The sequence below is a fragment of the Oncorhynchus kisutch genome, linkage group LG25 (assembly GCF_002021735.2).
Source record: "Oncorhynchus kisutch isolate 150728-3 linkage group LG25, Okis_V2, whole genome shotgun sequence".
Taxonomy (NCBI): Eukaryota; Metazoa; Chordata; class Actinopteri; order Salmoniformes; family Salmonidae; genus Oncorhynchus; species Oncorhynchus kisutch.
The window spans coordinates 41,962,084-41,985,353 of record NC_034198.2 but is presented as its reverse complement, the minus strand read 5'-3'; the positions used below and the strand labels follow the sequence as shown (position 1 = coordinate 41,985,353).

The following is a 23,270-nucleotide window of genomic DNA, read 5'->3' as shown; positions in this document are numbered from 1 at the left end:
CCTGATTGAAAGGTCAGATTACCAAATCCCTATCCAGAGGGTCAGAATCTTATTTTTTCAGTTTTGTAAACCCAAATTCTAACATTTAAGCCTATCTGACTTGCCCAAATCTGATCAGATCACTTCAAATCGGCCAATTTCGCACAATACCGAAGATCAGGGTAATATGTAGAGGCTTTATTTTGAGTCATTTTTCAAATGTGTTCTTTGAGAAGAACATAACTATGAATCAAGGAGTTTATCATCAGATATTGGCAATGAGACTATGGACCAATGAGCAAAATACTATTTGTACAGTATATTACAATAGCGCCACCATGTGGCCTTATAGGATTAACTGACCAACTGTAGTCTTTAGCCTTAAAATCTTCTTGGAGACACTAACGATTAGGCCTTCTCAAGTGAACCAAAATCATCTTCAATGTTAATACACTGTAAATCACGCCTGCCGTGTTGGCTGGGGCTGCAGAGCAGAGCAGAAGAAGATGACAAGTGACACTATATCTGCCGTTAACAGTGTTACATTGGACCTTTTCACATTGCTGCTGGTGTTACATAGGACCTTGATATGGGAAGTTTCACCAGCTTGAACAGTAGACTGAACAAAGGAGCTGTTGACACATGGCGAGTTTTGAAGGGAGAAAATATCCCCACATAACAGTGGTACTGTACATAATTGTAATGTTATTCTCATGTGAGCAATTGGAAAACTATTTTGTTCTGTAGAATATTATAGTTTTACAATTAAAAATGTAACATTTTCTTTTAATTACACACTGAACAAAAATATGAAAACGCAACATGTAAAATGCTGGTCCCATGTTCCATGAGCTGAAATAAAAGATCACCGAAATTTTCCAGACGCTCAAAAATACTATTTATCACAAATGTTGTGCAGACGTTTGTTTACATCCCTGTTAGTGAGCATTTGATCCTTTATCAATATAATCCATCCACCTGACAGGTGTGGCATATCAAGAAGCTTACACAGGTGCACCTTGTGCTGGGGACAATAAAAGGCCACTCTAAAATGTGCAGTTTTGTCACACGATACAATGCTGTAGATTTTGTTCAGTGTTGTTTTGCAGGCCAAACCGTTCAGACGTTCTCATGAGAAGACCGATTTTTTTGGGATGTCTCTCCTGTTCTGAAAAACACGGCTGTAGCTCAGCCACTTTCCACCGCAGAGAAGCAGCCCAGGTAAAAAACTTTATATCTCTAGCTTAAACAAAGATTTTGATGGGGATTTCTTCATTATGTTACGCACGGGTGCGTCAATAGACTCTTAAGGATTAACGTGCTTAAATTACGAGTACACAGTCCTTGTGACGACTTTCCATGAATGACGGTGGTATAGTTGTCCTGGTACTGTTGTCCTGGTACAGTTGTCCTGGTACAGTTGTCCTGGTACTGTTGTCCTGGTACAGTTGTCCTGGTACAGTTGTCCTGGTACTGTTGTCCTGGTACTGTTGTCCTGGTATTGTTGTCCTGGTATTGTTGTCCTGGTATAGTTGTCCTGGTGGTATAGATGTCCTGGCATAGTTGTGCTGGTATAGTTGTCCTGGTATAGTTGTCCTGGTATAGTTGTCCTGGCATAGTTGTCCTGGTACAGTTGTCCTGGTATAGTTGTCCTCAAGTGGCCTGATTGGAGTCACACTTTTAATTTTTTTACATCCCTAGCAAACACAGATGATTTGTCAAATGTCATTCTAAACTGAAGGTCATAATTAGGTGATTATTGGAGTCAGATGTGTTAATAAGCTGGGGATGGGGCAAAACTGTGACACCAATCACAGGCCCTGGAGGAATGGAATTGCCCCGCCCATGTTCTAATGTCTCTCTCTTCTACTTCCTGTTTCTGTCCACTAGATGGTATTAATGCTCCAGTCAGATAACCCTCAGTTTAGTTTCTATGGGCAGTCGTCAAAACTACATTTACCAAGTGAAAGCCAACTATCTCTACACCATGTGTATTATTCACTGTATAGAGTAATTTACTGTAAAACCACAGATTTTTTTGCGTGTAAAATCACAGTGCAAAGAAAATGTGAATATTAATTACAGGAAATGTCCTGAAAAATGCATGTTTAAAAATGACCTATTAAAGTACTGTGAAATAACATATAATTAATTTTACAGTGTACTGTTCCTCATACATGCTTAATTGAGTCTTATGTTGTGATGCAAATAGCACAAAAAAACAGTACATACTGGTGAACATTTCTACAAAGATCGCAGACATGAACAAGACTAGAATAACATCTCTCATAGGGCGAAACCGATAGATTAAAACAAATTTACATTTCAATAGGAACAAAAATAATATCCTTTTAGGCACTTGTTATATGGGGCAGACAGCAATCAGACGATCACATTTTTTGTTGTATGTTTTTGATCCCTTATTGTACCAGGAAAATTGACTGAGGCCTCGATTATAGGCATTGAGGCTTTTAAAGACAAATATTCAAACAATCGGAAAGATCCCATTCACCTTATAATGCCTTAGGCTACGTCGCCTCAATCGGAAATGGCATTTAAAAAGATGCCATTCCTAAATATAGCCCTGCTGTAGTGAACGGTGGGGGCAAGGGAGCAAACCCGGGTGGCTGGCGTAAAATACAAACACCATACGCATCGCGCCAACAGGGTAGACCACTTGGTGGAGATTGTAAACGCGCCTCATATAGCGAGGATCGCTACACTGCCCCGTCCGGAACGGGTAGGTACCAGTGGAGGCTGCTGAGGGGAGGACGGATCATAATAATGGCTGGAACGGAGCGAATGGAATGGCATCAAACACATGGAAACCAAGTCTCAACTCAGTCCAAACCTGAGTATGTCTTGTATAGAATCAGGTTCTGGATGAATGCATTTCATTTTTAAATGATTAACCTTTTTAGATGTGTGTTTAGGTGAGACAGCCATGTCTATCTGTTAAACAACTGTTTTTGAAAGCTGTATAGTTCAAATTACTGTCTTTATTTTACCAAATGTTTAATTCAATTTAATTCAATACATGGAAACCATGTATTTGATATATTTGATACCATTCCACTTATTCCACTCCAGCTATTACCACAAGCACGTCCTCCACAATTTAAGGTGCAACCAACCTTCTGTGGTAGGTATGTTCCGTGCGTCAACTACTCAGCCCCCTCACACGTCCGGGCCGCCAACCCACTTCTGACATCAGTGTAGTGAACCTTCGGGGCAGGGAACGAAGCAAACCTGGGTCGCTGGCGTGAAAGGCAAACACCCTTCGAGTCACACCAATAAGGTGAACCCACTTGGTTGGAATTGTGACATGGCTCGTTTAGCGAGGATCGCTACAATACAAACATTGAAATAAATAAACAACTGACTGAAATACAAAAAAATGAACGCTCATTTAAAAATGAAACAATTTAAACTACACAGTTATTATGCAGTCTCACAAACTAGGGCATTGAGAACTTTTGGACTGGAACAGCTTCACGAACCCGAGGAGCCTTAATCTATTATGTATGTAACAGTATAACTTTAGACCGTGCCCTCGCCCATACCCGGGCGCGAACCAGGGATCCTCTGCACACATCAACAACAGTCACCCACGAAGCATCGTTACCCATCGCTCCACGGCCCTTGCAGAACAAGGGGAACCACTACTTCAAGGTCTCAGAGCAAGTGACCGATTGAAACGCTATTTAGCGCGCACCACCGCTAACTAGCCGTTTCACATCTGTTACATGTACACACGTGGATGAACACCAGGGGCCTGTTGCACAAAACTAGGATAAGGGATTAAGCCAGGATATCTTGGTGATCCTGGCTCAATTGATCCGTAATCCGGTTGCACTAAAGATGGATAGGGGGCAGGAGGATATGTTATGGTATAAATTACCATGGAGATTTATTCTGTGGAGCTAGCCTGCTCCAGACCAGGCTAAATTCCAGGATCTATTTAATCTCATCCCTAATGTCAGTCAGCAGTCACCACAAATGGAAACCAATAGTTATTTCACTGCTCACTATACATTGTTATCACATATAACTAGACCCACTGTTATTAAACGTTTGTGATCATTAATTTCAATGATTTTGGATTAAAATTATTTTTAGATGATGTTGCTATCATTAGATAATTTACAGTTTCCCATAGACTATAAGGCTATATATAAAATGATAGAATATTAGGGCCACAGAGGGGAAAAAAACACAAGTCATAATATTGTAACCAGTTGTTTTAAAGGAGGACAGTTGTTAAAATGACAGATGTGGGGCATTTTGTGAAATTGTACTTCAGTATGGTTTCATAAACAAAGACATGCTGATGTGCCAGAATATTAAGTATCACATTGTCATAAGTATCAAAACTGTAAAAACAATATGTAGCTTTTCTGCAGAAAGAACCAGCCTCATAAATGTATGACTTTATCCTTTTTCTTCAGTGTGGCCCTAGTACTCTGTCATATAAACAAATACACATTCCATATGAATATAAAAACACAATGTGTAACATTATGTTCCTTTATTGAATAAGGACAAAACAAAGCAGGTAAACCATCAGCTCCTTTCGAAACTGAAGTCACAGTGACTCTACAAGATGGAAAGCACAGAATCCAAGCATATTATACAAAATGATACATACACATTCAAAGGTCTGTATATAACACACCCTGCATGTCTGCACACTAAAATAAATGCAGGACAAATCCATACACATCAACTGAACAGACAAATGAATGGATGCAGTAGCCTCCCTGCAGCCTTGTATTACACACAGTATACCGCACAAACATCATAAGAGGCCAAATTCGTCAAAAAACGAACCCAAAAAAACCCAAATTCCTCTGCCACCGCAGGACATATTTAACCAAAATTGAAAGCACACATACTAACTAAAATAATTCAACACATATTGGTCCCTCAGCAGCCGACCACTGTCGTCATCAGGGAAGATTGCCGGATTGTCCCAGTCCATGGCTGGTGGCACTCTGGGGGCCCTCTCCTTCCTCAGGCAGGCCACATTGTGGAGGACAGCACAAGCCACAGTAATATCACATGCCCTAACAGGGCTGACCCTTAATTTGTGAAGGCAGTGAAAGCGTGCCTTCAGGAGGCCAAAGGTCATTTCAACTCTGGCCCTGGTCCTGGCATGGGCATGGTTGTAGGCCTGCTGTGCTTCCTGGGGGTCTGTGAAAGGTGTCAGGAGAAAAGGCTGGCAGCCATACCCCCTGTCTCCCAGCAACACACCAGAGAATTCACCTGTCAACACAAAATCTCATCATTACTACCTCATAAACACAGTGATATTCTTGACACAGCCATGATGGTTATAAATAGGGGTTGTGTGGCTTACCTTGTGATAGATTTCAGAGGCCCGAAAGATTCTGGAGTCATAGACTGAGCCAGGCCATTTTGCCACAACATTGCTGATCACACAGTCAGCATTGCAGACCATCTGAAATCATAAGATGAGGAATATTACACCAATCAATGCACATCACTGGCAATGCAGAGTGTTCGTCAATGGACAATATCAAAAAATTTATCATAGCTTTATACAGTGTGATGGAGTTACTTTACACAATTTCACTCATATCTGCAGTGCATTTCAATAAAAAATGTAACCGTTTCATAATTACAGTACAACTGCATTTTTGGAGATGTGAATTAAATATTTGAATTGTAATTGTGATGTTTCAGCGGAGCGGTGAGTGTGTAATTGTGCACTACTTACGCATTCAGGCGGTCTGCAATACTTTGCCACGCTTTTTCTCTTTGCTTTATCACTGTGGCGGTGTTGCCTTTCTTCTTAATTATATCTTTTACCTCCTCGTATGCCTCCATGAGGATTTGTGCTTCCGACGGGGAAAAGTACGCGGCTCTAGTTGCCATGGTAAATCAGTTAATCTGTGATCTGTGGCGGGGTCTATTTGAGTGAGCCGTGAGCGCGCACCTATCCAGGATTGGTTTCACCTGGCTTAATGAATCCGTGTCTGCTCATCCTGGCTTGGTCTTTGTGCAACCAATTAAGCCTGGACGCACATGTTTTGGCTTCATTGAGCTCAGCTGAGTCATTTATCCCGGATGTCTTAATTCTACTTTTGTGCAACAGGCCCCAGGTAGGTGTTTACAGTAGGCCTTCAGCAGAACAATCAACTATAACCAGGACTAATTATATATAGATATTCTGAAAATCCTACCAACCCAACACCAGATCAATGTGCCCAGACCATTACTGACAAATGATGAACAATCCAACCACTGTTTGACCTGTTGGTATAGTTTCAGTGCCAGAACAAAACAAGGTAATGTCGACAACACCCAAAGATACACCTGACAGTTTCCTCGTGATGTAGTCTACAAAATATTGACAAAAGCCACCCTTCAACTCGGACCCACTGAGTGATACACAGGTGAAAACAAAAGCTTCACAATCACCTCTGAAAAGCTAGGATGGGGAATGACAACATGACATAGCAGAGAAGTAAACAGATTTTCTATCTGCATCCGTTTCAACACATAGGAAAATGTTAATCACAGCCTGGCTGGTCATGCCCTCTGCTTGGCGGCGTGTGTGTTATAAATCACCTCAACATGACGGCCACTGACGACAACTGCAGCACATACCTAGAAATATGGCACAGCCATGGCTGAACGTTAGCCTACATCCAGAGAGAAGTAACTTTACATAATCTAACAATAATTATTGTATCCATAGCCTAAGGTTACGCTATAACACGACCGTCCTTCTTATTGGATTTATAAACCTGAAGGCTTGTTTGTATTTTCTGTATAGAACGAAGAACGGGTGCCTTTGGGACCGTACTATCTGGGATCGTTGGGACGTCCTACCTCATTGCAGTCGACATGGTTAAGGTTATGCGTTAAGGTAATGCGTTAAAGTAATGCATTAAGGTAATGTGTTAAGGAAATGGTACGGACGGCCCAAGGATCACAAATAGCAGTGACCATAGCCGGAGAGGGCACACGGTTTCGGGAGCCATTACTTTTGACGTAACTAGCTCGTTAACCGGCTGTTTTAACTCAGACTGCGGTAGCAGCGGGGTGTAAAAGACGGAAGTAAATGACCGACAGTGACCTCCTGGCCAAAACGTGTTGAGGCGGATAGGTCTTTACACCTTTTGTCAACTAAATAAAAGGCGCACATTATTGGTACTAAGAGCGAAGCAATATTTTATACTCGAGCAATTTCGTTAAAAAAATATATAATTAAGGAGGGTGCGCAGGGTTGTATTTTATCGTACGAGCTAGATAGAGACAGCAGCTCTTTGTCTCGTTTCGGTTAGTTTAGTTAATTTAGTCTGATATCTTAAGTAGCTAGACAACTGCGACAATGGATAAAGCAAAATCAATTATAGGGAAAAAAGGGTCAGGATCTTGTCATGCCAACGGACTTCAGAGGGAGTTTCATTCCCAGGCTAACATCGGTGGCTGTAACGCTTACAAATCAAGTGGAAACTGTAGTGGTGACAGTAGCAATATTGAACACTTCAATCACCTGCAGCCCGATCACGTCGAAGCCAATGGGTCATCTCCTGCGAAAAGATGCCGGTTACGAAGAAGAGTTGAGTCGGTGAAGAGAAACAGACCACGTAAGTGACACTGACAATTGTGTGTTTGCAGGTGCAATTTTTGCATTTAGTCATTTCTGTGTTTACTCATCAAAATTACCCAACTTATGTTCGGCAGCTACATGGGGGGTTTTCAGACCCCTCAACCGTAACATGTATTTACCACAGCTATCACCCCCAGTGGTTTAATGTCCTTTATTAAAAATACTGAAGTATTTCTTATTTATTTATTTACCTTTATTTAACCAGGTAGGCTAGTTGAGAACACCTTTATTTAACCAGGTAGGCTAGTTGAGAACAAGTTCTCATTTACAATTGCGACCTGGCCAAGATAAAGCAAAGCAGTTCGACAGATACAACGACACAGAGTTACACATGGAGTAAAAACAAACCTACAGTCAATAATGCAGTATAAACAAGTCTATATACAATGTGAGCAAATGAGGTGAGAAGGGAGGTAAAAGCAAAAAAGGCCATGATGGCAAAGTAAATACAATATAGCAAGTAAAATACTGGAATGGTAGTTTTGCAATGGAAGAATGTGCAAAGTAGAACTAAAAATAATGGGGTGCAAAATAAATAAATAAATAAAAATTAAATACAGTTGGGAAAGAGGTAGTTGTTTGGGCTAAATTATAGGTGGGCTATGTACAGGTGCAGTAATCTGTGAGCTGCTCTGACAGCTGGTGCTTAAAGCTGGTGAGGGAGATAAGTGTTTCCAGTTTCAGAGATCTTTGTAGTTCGTTCCAGTCATTGGCAGCAGAGAACTGGAAGGAGAGGCAGCCAAAGAAAGAATTGGTTTTGGGGGTGACTAGAGAGATATACCTGCTGGAGCGTGTGCTACAGGTGGGAGATGCTATGGTGACCAGCGAGCTGAGATAAGGGGGGACTTTACCTAGCAGGGTCTTGTAGATGACATGGAGCCAGTGGGTTTGGCGACGAGTATGAAGCGAGGGCCAGCCAACGAGAGCATACAGGTCGCAATGGTGGGTAGTATATGGGGCTTTGGTGATAAAACGGATTGCACTGTGATAGACTGCATCCAATTTGTTGAGTAGGGTATTGGAGACTATTTTGTAAATGACATCGCCAAAGTCGAGGATTGGTAGGATGGTCAGTTTTACAAGGGTATGTTGGCAGCATGAGTGAAGGATGCTTTGTTGCGAAATAGGAAGCCAATTCTAGATTTAACTTTGGATTGGAGATGTTTGATATGGGTCTGGAAGGAGAGTTTACAGTCTAACCAGACACCTAAGTATTTGTAGTTGTCCACGTATTCTAAGTCAGAGCCGTCCAGAGTAGTGATGTTGGACAGGCGGGTAGGTGCAGGTAGCGATCGGTTGAAGAGCATGCATTTAGTTTTACTTGTATTTAAGAGCAATTGGAGGCCACGGAAGGAGAGTTGTATGGCATTGAAGCTTGCCTGGAGGGTTGTTAACACAGTGTCCAAAGAAGGGCCGGAAGTATACAGAATGGTGTCGTCTGCGTAGAGGTGGATCAGGGACTCACCAGCAGCAAGAGCGACCTCATTGATGTATACAGAGAAGAGAGTCGGTCCAAGAATTGAACCCTGTGGCACCCCCATAGAGACTGCCAGAGGTCCGGACAGCAGACCCCCCGATTTGACACACTGAACTCTATCAGAGAAGTAGTTGGTGAACCAGGCGAGGCAATCATTTGAGAAACCAAGGCTGTCGAGTCTGCCGATGAGGATGTGGTGATTGACAGAGTCGAAAGCCTTGGCCAGATCAATGAATACGGCTGCACAGTAATGTTTCTTATCGATGGCGGTTAAGATATCGTTTAGGACCTTGAGCGTGGCTGAGGTGCACCCACGACCAGCTCTGAAACCAGATTGCATAGCAGAGAAGGTATGGTGAGATTCGAAATGGTCGGTAATCTGTTTGTTGACTTGGCTTTCGAAGACCTTAGAAAGGCACGGTAGGATAGATATAGGTCTGTAGCAGTTTGGGTCAAGAGTGTCCCCCCCTTTGAAGAGGGGGATGACCGCAGCTGCTTTCCAATCTTTGGGAATCTCAGACGACACGAAAGAGAGGTTGAACAGGCTAGTAATAGGGGTGGCAACAATTTCGGCAGATAATTTTAGAAAGAAAGGGTCCAGATTGTCTAGCCCGGCTGATTTGTAGGGGTCCAGATTTTGCAGCTCTTTCAGAACATCAGCTGAATGGATTTGGGAGAAGGAGAAATGGGGAAGGCTTGGGCGAGTTGCTGTTGGGGGTGCAGTGCTGTTGTCCGGGGTAGGAGTAGCCAGGTGGAAAGCATGGCCAGCCGTAGAAAAATGCTTATTGAAATTCTCAATTATGGTGGATTTATCAGTGGTGACAGTGTTTCCTATCTTCAGTGCAGTGGGCAGCTGGGAGGAGGTGTTCTTATTCTCCATGGACTTTACAGTGTCCCAGAACTTTTTTGAGTTAGTGTTGCAGGAAGCAAATTTCTGCTTGAAAAAGCTAGCCTTGGCTTTTCTAACTGCCTGTGTATAATGGTTTCTAGCTTCCCTGAACAGCTGCATATCACGGGGGCTGTTCGATGCTAATGCAGAACGCCATAGGATGTTTTTGTGTTGGTTAAGGGCAGTCAGGTCTGGGGAGAACCAAGGGCTATATCTGTTCCTGGTTCTAAATTTCTTGAATGGGGCATGTTTATTTAAGATGGTTAGGAAGGCATTTAAAAAAAATATCCAGGCATCCTCTACTGACGGGATGAGATCAATATCCTTCCAGGATACCCTGGCCAGGTCGATCAGAAAGGCCTGCTCGCAGAAGTGTTTCAGGGAGCGTTTTACAGTGATGAGTGGAGGTCGTTTGACCGCTGACCCATTACGGATGCAGGCAATGAGGCAGTGATCGCTGAGATCTTGGTTGAAGACAGCAGAGGTGTATTTAGAGGGGAAGTTGGTTAGGATGATATCTATGAGGGTGCCCGTGTTTAAGGCTTTGGGGAGGTACCTGGTAGGTTCATTTGATAATTTGTGTGAGATTGAGGGCATCAAGTTTAGATTGTAGGATGGCTGGGGTGTTAAGCATGTTCCAGTTTAGGTCGCCTAGCAGCACGAACTCTGAAGATAGATGGGGGGCAATCAGTTCACATATGGTGTCCAGAGCACAGCTGGGGGCAGAGGGTGGTCTATAGCAGGCGGCAACGGTAAGAGACTTGTTTTTAGAGGTGGATTTTTAAAAGTAGAAGTTCAAATTGTTTGGGTACAGACATGGATAGTAGGACAGAACTCTGCAGGCTATCTTTGCAGTAGATTGCAACACCGCCCCCTTTGGCAGTTCTATCTTGTCTGAAAATGTTGTAGTTTGGAATTAAAATGTCTGAATTTTTGGTGGTCTTCCTAAGCCAGGATTCAGACACAGCTAGAACATCCGGGTTGGCAGAGTGTGCTAAAGCATTGAATAGAACAAACTTAGGGAGGAGGCTTCTAATGTTAACATGCATGAAACCAAGGCTATTACGGTTACAGAAGTCGTCAAAAGAGAGCGCCTGGGGAATAGGAGTGGAGCTAGGCACTGCAGGGCCTGGATTCACCTCTACATCGCCAGAGGAACATAGGAGGAGTAGAATAAGGGTACGGCTAAAAGCTATGAGAATTGGTCGTCTAGAACGTCTGGAACATAGAGTAAAAGGAGGTTTCTGGGGGCGATAAAATAGCATCAAGGTATAATGTACAGACAAATGTATGGTAGGATGTGAATACAGTGGAGGTAAACCTAGGTATTGAGTGATGAAGAGAGAGATATTGTCTCTAGAAACATCGTTGAAACCAGGAGATGTCATTGCATGTGTGGGTGGTGGAACTAATAGGTTGGATAAGGTATAGGGAGCAGGACTAGAGGCTCTACCGTGAAATAAGCCAATAAACACTAACCAGAACAGCAATGGACAAGACATATTGACATTAAGGAGAGGCATGCTTAGTCGAGTGATCAAAAGGGTCCGGTGAGTGGAGAGGTTGGTTGTGATTTAGACAGCTAGCCAGGGCATCGGTAGCAAGCTAGCATAGGATGGAGGTCTGTTGTTAGCCACCTCTTGCGTTCCGTCAGTAGATTAGTGGGGTTCCGTGTGGTAGAGGGGATTAATCCAAATCACACAACAACAACAAAAATAAAAACAATAGATATAGTTATAGAGGCCCAAGAAGAAAACATAATAATAATAAAAAATAAATAAATTGTCCAATTGTCTATTCAGATAGCAGCCGGTAAGACAGCTAACGGTTAGCAGGCCGCAGATGGGCGTTCAGGTAACGTCGCGACGGAGGAGCCAGCCGGATAACTCCTTCGGGTAGATAACGTCGGCAGTCCAGTTGTGAAGGCCCGGTGGGGCTCCGCGTAGGCAGTAAAACGGGTCCGGATAGGTGACTGCAGCCCAGGTGTGATTGATGGAACTCAGGAGTGATTGACGGAGCTTGCTAGCTCCGGAATAATTGATGTTTGCTCCGGAATCGACGAAGGCCGATAGTCACACGGATAGCAGCTAGCTAGCTGTGAGATCCGGGTATGAATGTCCAGAGAGCAGTCGAAATCCAGGGACATGGAGAGAAAAATTTGTCCGGTATGTTCCGTTCCGAGCCGCGCTGGCGGCACAACATTGTGATAGGGGGAGGGGGGGTACCGGGTACCGGGTAGAGGTTTGTAAGCCACTGTGTTACATGTAATTTAAGAAGCTGCAATTAAAGAAGTTGCATAGCCAGCTATGCATGGTACTGAACGTCTTGCATGATCATTATAGGGGCCAGGTTGGCGTCCCAGTGAGGGATGCTCGTGTGTTGTAGACATTGTGTCTGTATATTGCCCGGCAGCACCATTTCACAGAGTCAACATTCAGGTATGTTGTAGAGGGGCTGTGACTACTTTACACTGTTAGTTAGCCACCCTGTTAAACTAGTTTGCTCCTAATATTAACAATGATGTGCTAGATATGATCTATTGTTAGATCCAGCCACGCTGGGGTGTTAGATCCGGCCACGTTGGGGTGTTAGATCCGGCCACGTTGGGGTGTTAGATCCGGCCACGTTGGGGTGTCAGACCCAGCCACGCTGTGGTGTTAGATCCAGCCACGTTGGGGTGTCAGATCCGGCCACGTTGGGGTGTCAGATCCGGCCACGTTGGGGTGTCAGATCCGGCCACGTTGGGGTGTCAGATCCGGCCACGTTGGGGTGTCAGATCCGGCCACGTTGGGGTGTCAGATCCGGCCACGTTGGGGTGTCAGATCCGGCCACGCTGTGGTGTCAGATCCGGCCACGTTATTTTGTCATTCAATAGAAAACAAGTGACTCCTTTTTGTTTTTATAATAGATGCCCTGTTGTTGCCGTCTTCTCAGTCAGAAGGTGAAATCAATACTGATAACAAGGCTTGGTGTACTTCGGCCAATCAGCGGCCGCCCCTATCTCTGCAAGGCTGGGTGCAAGAGCCAGGCCCCCCCCCCCGACTGTACAACATTCCCTTTTCCCTGGTTTCTGTTAGAAGTTTAAAACTTGAGTCACGATGCAAGAAAGTGTTTTATTTGCTGTGTCAATAGATACTGGGGAAACAAAGGATTGTAAAAATACCAATCTTAGCTTTGCATGCCTGCATTCTTTTGGGTATTCATGAGTGTGTTTGCGTTCACCAGAGCACACCACTATGAAACCCAGAAACGTAAAGAAGCCGGGTAAGTTGGTTTGCTATTGTTTCCTCTCGGAACTCAGAACATACAGAATGATAGGAAACAAGGTACAGTGTTTTTAAAAAAAATTGTCAAGAGTAGATTACAAATGTTGTCACAAGTAGGGCTATTCTGCGCTGCCATTATTTAACACCCTCGGGGACACTGAGAAACATTCTCTCCAGTATTGTCGAGTTTCTTTCTAGTACAGACCTCCCGGCACGTTCAACAGTCTTATTGGTTAAGCCTGCTAGTCGGCATTTCTCAGCTCTAATTGTGTTAGACTGGAGAGGGCAAATGGTGTTCTCTGTTATGCCCTAGTTGTCGCGCATGTCCTACTCTGGTTTTTAGAGGTACCTCTATGAGATTTCAGTCAAGTGGAAGCTTTCACCGACAACAGCATTGTATCTCTTGGTCCTATCGACTACATTCAGGGCCTGATGTTGGTCCTATCGACTACATTCAGAGCCTGATGTTGGTCCTATCGACTATATTCAGAGCCTAATGTTGGTCGTATCGACTATATTCAGAGCCTAATGTTGGTCGTATCGACTACATTCAGAGCCTAATGTTGGTCGTATCGACTACATTCAGAGCCTAATGTTGGTCCTATCGACTACATTCAGAGCCTAATGTTGGTCCTATCGACTACATTCAGAGCCTAATGTTGGTCCTATCGACTACATTCAGAGCCTAATGTTGGTCCTATCGACTACATTCAGAGCCTAATGTTGGTCCTATCGACTACATTCAGAGCCTAATGTTGGTCCTATCGACTACATTCAGAGCCTAATGTTGGTCCTATCGACTACATTCAGAGCCTAATGTTGGTCCTATCGACTACATTCAGAGCCTGATGTTGGTCCTATCGACTACATTCAGAGCCTAATGTTGGTCCTATCGACTACATTCAGAGCATAATGTTCACATCAGAAGCCAATATTGTTGGATAATAATTAATCTGTTGTCCAACTGTAAATGTTGATCTTTGGTGCCAATTTGAGATAGGTCTGACACTGAGATTGTGTTTCACATGCTAATGTAACAATGCATACTTTACTGAAGCCATTTACCTTGAACGATATGGTTTAAACCACTAACTTTGTCTAATGCCATGCAGAATGTAATCACATAAATGGCACGCATATGCCATTTATGCGAGCCTACAGGTGAGCCTACATATGCCGAGCCTACAGGTGAACATATCAGTAACACACACATCAGGACCAAAAATGGTGTGATTTATAATATCAGCATCAATATAGAGAGAGATTTCAAATTAGGCCTCCTACTTTTAATATAAAGTGGTGTACTGTATTACACAGGAATATATTGCACATTCAACTTGGCAACACCCTCAGCATTCTTTCTGAGCTGTCATTTGGATGACCTCGTCTCTTAACATTTACCAGTGATTATTATAGCTATAGGTTATCTACCCAGGGGGGGATTGCATGAAGTACTGCATCAGAATTGGCTAAAGCAAACACAGTTCCTATTTGCCTACACCTCAGCTGGTCATGATATGCTGACAGGCAAAACATTTTGTGACTATATCAACAATGGAGTAATAAAACAAACACCACAATGTTTTGTTTTGAGCCGTATTTTCCCTTAAATATGCTGTACATTTTTAGTATCAATTAATTGTAGCACCAGATCAGTTTGACAGCCACCAAGCCACTGCAGAACATTTCAATTGTAGGCGCGTTTAAGAGAGACGTTGAGTAGGCAAACCAATAGCCTATCAGGGCTCTCTAACCCTGTTCCTGTAGAGCTACCGTCCTGTAGGTTTTAACAGTTAAAGTGTAAACCTACAGGATAGTATCTCTCCAGGAACAGGGTTGGAGTTAAAACCTACAGGACGGTATCTCTCCAGGAACAGGGTTGGAGTTAACCTACAGGAGGGTGTCTCTCCAGGAACAGGGTTGGAGTTAAAACCTACAGGACGGTATCTCTCCAGGAACAGGGTTGGAGTTAAAACCTACAGGACGGTATCTCTCCAGGAACAGGGTTGGAGTTAACCTACAGGATAGTATATCTCCAGGACCAGGGTTGGAGTTAAAACCTACAGGAGGGTGTCTCTCCAGGAACAGGGTTGGAGTTAAAACCTACAGGAAGATAAGCTCTCCAGGAACAGGGTTGGAGTTAAAACCTACAGGAGGGTGTCTCTCCAGGAACAGGGTTGGAGATAATACCTACAGGACGTTGTCTCTCCAGGAACAGGGTTGGAGTTAAAACCTACAGGAGGGTATCTCTCCAGGAACAGGGTTGGAGATAAAACCTACAGGAGGGTGTCTCTCCAGGAACAGGGTTGGAGATAAAACCTACAGGAGGGTGTCTCTCCAGGACCAGGGTTGGAGATGCCTGGACTAAAGCCTTTCTACAGAGCATCAGGGAGTAGTGCGAAGTTGACGCTGATCTTGGGTCAGGGAGTAGTGCGAAGTTGACACTGATCTTGGGTCAGGAATTAGTGCGAAGTTGACGCTGATCTTGGGTCAGTTTTGCAATTTTCACCACTAATGGTTAAGGGGATTGGGGAAGCTGAAACCACCCAGGAGCGTCTGACATAGTCAGGGAAGGAAGTGAGGAAAGGAAAGGGTGGATTTAAAAGTGTGGTGATCTTTTGTTTTCACGGAACGGCTCTCATTAAGAAAGACTCCAGACTGGACACCTGATTCCATCAGTCGAGTTCTTCCACTAGTTATAGGTCACCGATGAGATGATTAGCAAGTTTTTGTGGACACCGGTTTCACTTGTAGGTGTCAGTCACAGGAGTTTGGTGTCTCCTTTAATTGGGGAGGAAGATAATGTCTGGAGAGGAATCGGTGGAATGGTATCAAACACATGGTTTGATGCCATTCGCTCCGTTCCAGACATTATTATGAGCCGTTCTCTCCTCAACAGCCTCCAAATTGGTGTAACGTCAATTCAATAAAAAAAATATACACAACTATCGTTCAAAAGTTTGGGGTCACTTAGAAATGTCCTTGAAGGCCAGCCTCCTGGAGTAGCCTCTTCACTGTTGATGTTGCGACTGGTGTTTTGTGGGTACTATTTAATGAAGCTTCCAGATGAGGACTTGTGAGGTGTCTGTTTCTCAAACTAGACACCCTAATGTACTTTTCCTCTTCCTCAGTTGTGCACCGGTGCCTCCCACTCATCTTTCTATTCTGGTTAGAGCCAGTTTGAGCTGTTCTGTGAAGGAAGTAGGACACAGCATTGTGTGAGATCTTAAGTTTCTTGGTAATTTCTCGCATGGAATAGCCTTAATTTCTCAGAACAAGAATAGACTGATGAGTTTCAGAAGAAAGTTATTTATTTCTAGCCATTTTGAGCCTGTAATCGAACCCACAAATTCTGATGCTCCAGATACTCAACTAGTCTAAAGATGGACAGTTGTATTGCTTCTTTAATCAGGACAACAGTTTTCAGCTGTGCTAACATAATTGCAAAAGGGTTTTCTAATGATCAATGAACCTTTTAAAATTATGAACTTGGATTAGCTAACACAACGTGCCATTGGAACACAGGAGTGATGGTTGCTGATAATGGGCCTCTGTACAGTTGAAGTCGAAAGTTAACATACACTTAGGTTGGAGTCATTAACTCGTTTATCAACCACTCCACAAATGTCTTGTTAACAAACTATAGTTTTGGCAAGTTGGTTAGGACATCTACTTTGTGTAAATACTAATTGAGTGCATGTAAACTTCTGACCCACTGGGAATGTGATGAAAGAAATAAAAGCTGAAATCATTCTCTCTACAATTATTCTGACTTCTCACATTCTTAAAATCATTTGGTGATCCTAACTGACCTAAAACAGGGAATTTTTACTAGGATTAAATGTCAGGAATTGTGAAAAACCTGAGTTTAAATGTATTTGGCTAAGGGATATGTAAACTTCCGACTTCAACTGTAGATATTTCATTAAAAATCTGCCTTTTCCAGCTACTATTGTAAATTACTATGGCTACACTATTTTTCTTTAAAAAAAACAAGGACATTTCTATGTGACCCCAAACTTTTGAACATCAGTGTATATTTAACCAGGAAAAGCCCATTGAGTCTTTTTTTTTTTTTAAGGAAGAGAGACTTGGCCAATAAGGCAGCAGCAATCAATACCACATTTAAAACATAACATTACCACCCAAAGAAGGGTGGGTTCTTGTCTCTTGCATTGTAATAGAAATCAAGAGGAGATGTGCAGTATGGTGAACTTCACCAGGGTTGGGCTCCATTTCAATTCAGAAAGTACATTTCCACATTCCAATTCCACATTCCACATTTCTCATTGAAAAGCATTGAAGACAGTTTGGAATTGGAATGTACTTCTTGAATTGAAATGGTAATTGACCCCAACCCTGGGCTACAGTGTTTATCACTCACTAATCCTGTAGCATTGATAGGGCAAAGAGAAAGAAACTAAAGGGAGTAGGAGAAGAGAACATTTAACCTCCTGACCGCTAACTGATATTCAGATTATAGGTACACGGCATACAGGATGTGAACGAGAACCACATAGCGGAATTAGAAGACATTCTGAATAAAGATCACTTGCAGATAGATAGATATGTTTCCTCTACTGTGACCTTTACGTTTGTATTTTATTTGACATCTTCACCATACCTCCCCTCTTTACACACAGACACCTTCTCAACCCCCTTGTGGTTACAGAGAGCCATGGGAGGGGGAGGAAAACAGACACCTTTCACCCACATGTCCTGGTCTGTCTGTTCGTTGCCCCTTCATCTGGACACACACACACACACAGTTGGGCAGGTGCCTCTGGTGGGGTGACTGTCATGTGCCCCTAGCCTTGCTCCCTGATAAAGAATGATTCCACTACCAGAGAAGCAGGTTTGCCTATCGCCTAGTAATTCTTCAACCTAAGAACAGGTTGGAGACAGCAGTTCTTGGTCTCGTTTAATCAGTTGGAAGTGAGGGTTATCTTAATCTTGTTTTAGTTTTATAGTCTTTGCTGTACAGTGTGCTTTTATTTATTTATTTATTTTTGAAGGCTCTTTAAATATGATTTAAACAACTTTTTTAAATTATAATTATTACTTCCCTGAATGTTTTTGTGGATTCCTATCAGATATGGTTTAAGGACAATTCCATATTAAACGGAATTACGCTTCGACAAAAAAACATTTGATTTCAAAGTTTAACAAACCATACAAGTCTATGCACAAGGATGACTTTCAACAATTTTCACTGAAAAATGTACAAAAAACTAATCTAGTGGAAGAACTGTGCCGATGCAAACTTTGGTAACGGACTAATAGTCAAATCTCCCTTAGGTTTTTAATCAAATGTATTTATATAGCTTTTCTTAGATCAGCTGATATCTCAAAGTGCTGTACAGAAACCCAGCCTAAAACCCCAAACAGCAAGCAATGCAGGTGTGACTCTGTTTAAAAAATATCCTCCCAATTAAGATTAAAAGATGTCTGCAGAAAGAATGGGTTGTCAGCTATGATATGACACCTTGAGTTTTGAAAAAAATAAAATCAAATCGTTATTGAAGTACAGTAAGTGAAATTGATTTACACTCAGTAATTGAATTACATCATGGGTCTCTGATTTGTACTTCACAGAAATGGATAAATATGGCTATGATTGTTATTCTCCACATGTTCCTTAGGTTTGGATATCGCAGCGGCGTAGAGTGCAGTACTAGGGCTGGGAGATATGGCCATCATTTTATGATGGTATTTTATGGTTTTTGATTAATGAAAGTTCTACATTTCACTTTATGAGTACTGTGTGACCCTAAGGGTGGCAACACACATATATATATATATATATATATATATATATATATATATTCTCTAAATGATTTCAATGGGTCTTTCTCCCTTCTGATTGGTTTATACTGTTCAATTCAACTTCAACCTAAAATATTTTTTTGCATTTCCTGCACTCATTTCAGATCATTTGAGAATCAAAATTAGTAGGCCTTATTTTTAACCAAATGGTGCAATTGCGATTTATATCAAAACATTTTGGTGAACTTTTGGAATCATGAAAATATAATGTTTATTGTAATTCTATAGTTGGAATATAAAATAATATTGGGCAATTTGAGTAGTGTTTGACATAACAATGAATGAAAATGCCACGGAGGAGTTATTGTGACAGGGTAGGAACCAAAGGGACGTTCAGTGTTTCCTAGGAGACCCTATAAGCTTTGGCTACATTAAATCTTTATTCATATAGCCAACATTCATGTTTCGCCTATTCCATCTTTGATTTAAAAGATACTGTTACACGAACAACATGCTGATTTTAAGCCTCCTCTAGTACTGGCATCGTGCTGTATTAGCTAGCTCAGTACTTTTATTAGCTGCGATTAGCATTAGTGGCTAACACGATTTAGCTTAACTTGCTAAGAAAATACGAACTAGCTGTTTGCAGATGTAAGAAACACAAACTAATATTGTAATTATAGAAAGCTTGTTGATTGATATTAAGATCAAATTGGTGACAACATCGTTGTCATCAACGTTGTTGCATGAGCTGCGTTGACCATGCAGACTGAACGAAAGTGTCTCGTGGTATAGCAACGACACATGCGCTCCTTGACTGACAGGGGGCGGGACTAGGTCTGTGTGGAAAGGGGCGTGGCGAGAGAAAGAGCGGAGAGGGATGACTCAAGTAGCGGAGTAAACTATAAAAATGGACGTTACACACAGCGCTACACAATTTTAACAAACCAAACATTAAAATAACGTTATAGAAGGTATGCAGTATTGTAGAGTTTGTTAGTAATTGGATATGTAGACGGACGAGTCGGTCAAGGATCGATTCAGACAAGGTGGTAAATTGTATGACAAGCTACAGTTTATTCAGAGTGAAGATATCTAGAACAGCGTAATTACGGCTCTCCCGCTGGTTCGTACGGAAGCGCAGACGAAGAAGAGGCCGTTACAATCAGTACACCACTATTATATAGAAAAGAAAGTAGGTTGATTCTGGAAGATCGGATCTTTGGATTGGTTCAGCTGGGGTGTAGTCTGTAGTCTTCCGCCATTGGCTCAGTTGTCTGTCCGTCATCGTAGAATCCTCTTCGGGCATTCAACGTTCAGCTACAACGGAGATCATGTGTGTGTGCGCTGGTTTTGGCCATTAGTGTAATGCGGGAGCTATCCTGTAGGGGACCCCACAGGCTCAACTCTGAGTGGTAGCCCCCCCTTAACAATAGTTTGGTCTCCTACATAAGAAATAGCATTTCTCTACAAGTTCAGTAGAGTTTTGTGCAGTACCGTAGAGTACAGTGCAATATACTGCACTATACCCTCCACCGCGCTGCGCTCTACTGACTGTACCCGCTCTCTACTGACTACCACGCTCTCTACTGACTGTACTGCGCTCTACTGACTGTACTGCGCTCTACTGACTGTACCGCGCTCTACTGACTGTACCGCGCTCTACTGACTGTACCGCGCTCTACTGACTGTACTACTGACTGTACCGCGCTCTACTGACTGTACCGCTCTCTACTGACTGTACTACTGACTGTACCGCGCTCTACTGACTGTACTGCGCTCTACTGACTGTACTACTGACTGTACCGCGCTCTACTGACTGTACCGCGCTCTACTGACTGTACCGCGCTCTACTGCTCTACTGACTGTACCGCGCTCTACTGACTGTACCGCGCTCTACTGCTCTACTGACTGTACCGCGCTCTACTGACTGTACCGCGCTCTACTGCTCTACTGACTGTACTGCACTCTACTGCTCTACTGACTGTACTACTGACTGTACCGCGCTCTACTGACTGTACTACTGACTGTACTGCGCTCTACTGACTGTACCACGCTCTACTGACTGTACCGCGCTCTACTGACTGTACCGCGCGCTCTACTGACTACCACGCTCTACTGACTGTACCGCACTCTACTGACTGTACTGCTGACTGTACCGCGCTCTACTGACTGTACCGCGCTCTACTGACTGTACCGCGCGCTCTACTGACTGTACCGCGCGCTCTACTGACTGTACCGTGCTCTACTGCTCTACTGACTGCTCTACTGACTGTACCGCGCTCTACTGTACTACTGACTGTACCGCGCTCTACTGACTGTACCGCGCTCTACTGACTGTACCGCGCTCTACTGACTGTACCGCGCTCTACTGACTGTACCGCGCTCTACTGTACTACTGACTGTACCGCGCTCTACTGACTGTACCGTGCTCTACTGACTGTACTGCGCTCTACTGACTGTACTACTGACTGTACTGCGCTCTACTGACTGTACCGCGCTCTACTGACTGTACTGCTGACTGTACTGCGCTCTACTGACTGTACCGCGCTCTACTGTACTACTGACTGTACCGCGCTCTACTGACTGTACCGTGCTCTACTGACTGTACCGTGCTCTACTGACTGTACTGCGCTCTACTGACTGTACCGCGCTCTACTGACTGTACTGCTGACTGTACTGCGCTCTACTGACTGTACCGCGCTCTACTGACTGTACCGCGCTCTACTGACTGTACTGCGCTCTACTGACTACCGCGCTCTACTGCTCTACAGACTGCACCGTGCTCTACTGACTACCACGCTCTACTGCTCTACTGACTGTACCGCGCTCTACTGACTACCGCGCTCTACTGCTCTACTGACTGTACCGTGCTCTACTGACTGTACCGCGCTCTACTGACTGTACCGCGCTCTACTGACTGTACCGCGCTCTACTGACTGTACCGCGCTCTACTGCTCTACTGACTGTACCGCGCTCTACTGCTCTACTGACTGTACCGTGCTCTACTGACTGTACCGTGCTCTACTGACTGTACCGTGCTCTACTGACTGTACTGCTGACTGTACCGCGCTCTACTGACTGTACTGCTGACTGTACCGCGCTCTACTGACTGTACTACTGACTGTACCACGCTCTACTGACTGTACTGCGCTCTACTGACTGTACTGCGCTCTACTGACTGTACTACTGACTGTACCGCGCTCTACTGACTGTACTGCGCTCTACTGACTGTACTGCTGACTGTACCGCGCTCTACTGACTGTACTACTGACTGTACCGCGCTCTACTGACTGTACTGCGCTCTACTGACTGTACCGCGCTCTACTGACTGTACCGCGCTCTACTGACTGTACCGCGCTCTACTGACTGTACCGCGCTCTACTGACTGTACTACTGACTGTACCGCGCTCTACTGACTGTACCGCGCTCTACTGCTCTACTGACTGTACCGCGCTCTACTGCTCTACTGACTGTACCGCGCTCTACTGACTGTACCGCGCTCTACTGACTGTACTACTGACTGTACTACTGACTGTACCGCGCTCTACTGACTGTACTACTGACTGTACTACTGACTGTACCGCGCTCTACTGCTCTACTGACTGTACTACTGACTGTACCGCGCTCTACTGACTGTACCGCGCTCTACTGCTCTACTGACTGTACTGCGCTCTACTGACTGTACTACTGACTGTACTACTGACTGTACCGCGCTCTACTGCTCTACTGACTGTACTACTGACTGTACCGCGCTCTACTGACTGTACTGCTGACTGTACCGTGCTCTACTGACTGTACTGCTGACTGTACCGTGCTCTACTGACTGTACTGCTGACTGTACCGCGCTCTACTGACTGTACTGCTGACTGTACCGCGCTCTACTGACTGTACTACTGACTGTACCGCGCTCTACTGACTGTACTGCGCTCTACTGACTGTACTGCGCTCTACTGACTGTACTACTGACTGTACCGCGCTCTACTGACTGTACTGCGCTCTACTGACTGTACTGCTGACTGTACCGCGCTCTACTGACTGTACTACTGACTGTACCGCGCTCTACTGACTGTACTGCGCTCTACTGACTGTACTGCGCTCTACTGACTGTACTACTGACTGTACCGCGCTCTACTGACTGTACTGCGCTCTACTGACTACTACTGACTGTACCGCGCTCTACTGACTGTACTACTGACTGTACCGCGCTCTACTGACTGTACTACTGACTGTACCGCGCTCTACTGACTG

At 43.8% G+C, this 23,270-nt stretch overlaps 1 protein-coding gene across 4 annotated transcripts in view; it reads left to right on the top strand.

The window, feature by feature from the left end:
- The first annotated feature begins 6,070 nt into the window (after nt 1-6,070).
- LOC109879790 (pantothenate kinase 1-like) overlaps nt 6,071-23,270 on the top strand; it is a 39,058-nt gene continuing 21,858 nt past the window's right edge. Inside the window, exons 1-2 of one of the 4 annotated variants that reach the window (XM_031805090.1) lie at nt 6,092-6,290; nt 7,511-7,598. Coding sequence is in view for 2 of the 4 variants with exons in the window: in XM_031805088.1 (XP_031660948.1) it covers nt 7,340-7,598 (259 nt within the window). In the remaining 2 variants the exon portion in view is untranslated. Of the gene's footprint in view, nt 7,599-13,094; nt 13,252-23,270 lie in introns of those variants that run through there. The other 3 variants (XM_031805091.1, XM_031805088.1, XM_031805089.1) reach the window with 3 other exon arrangements.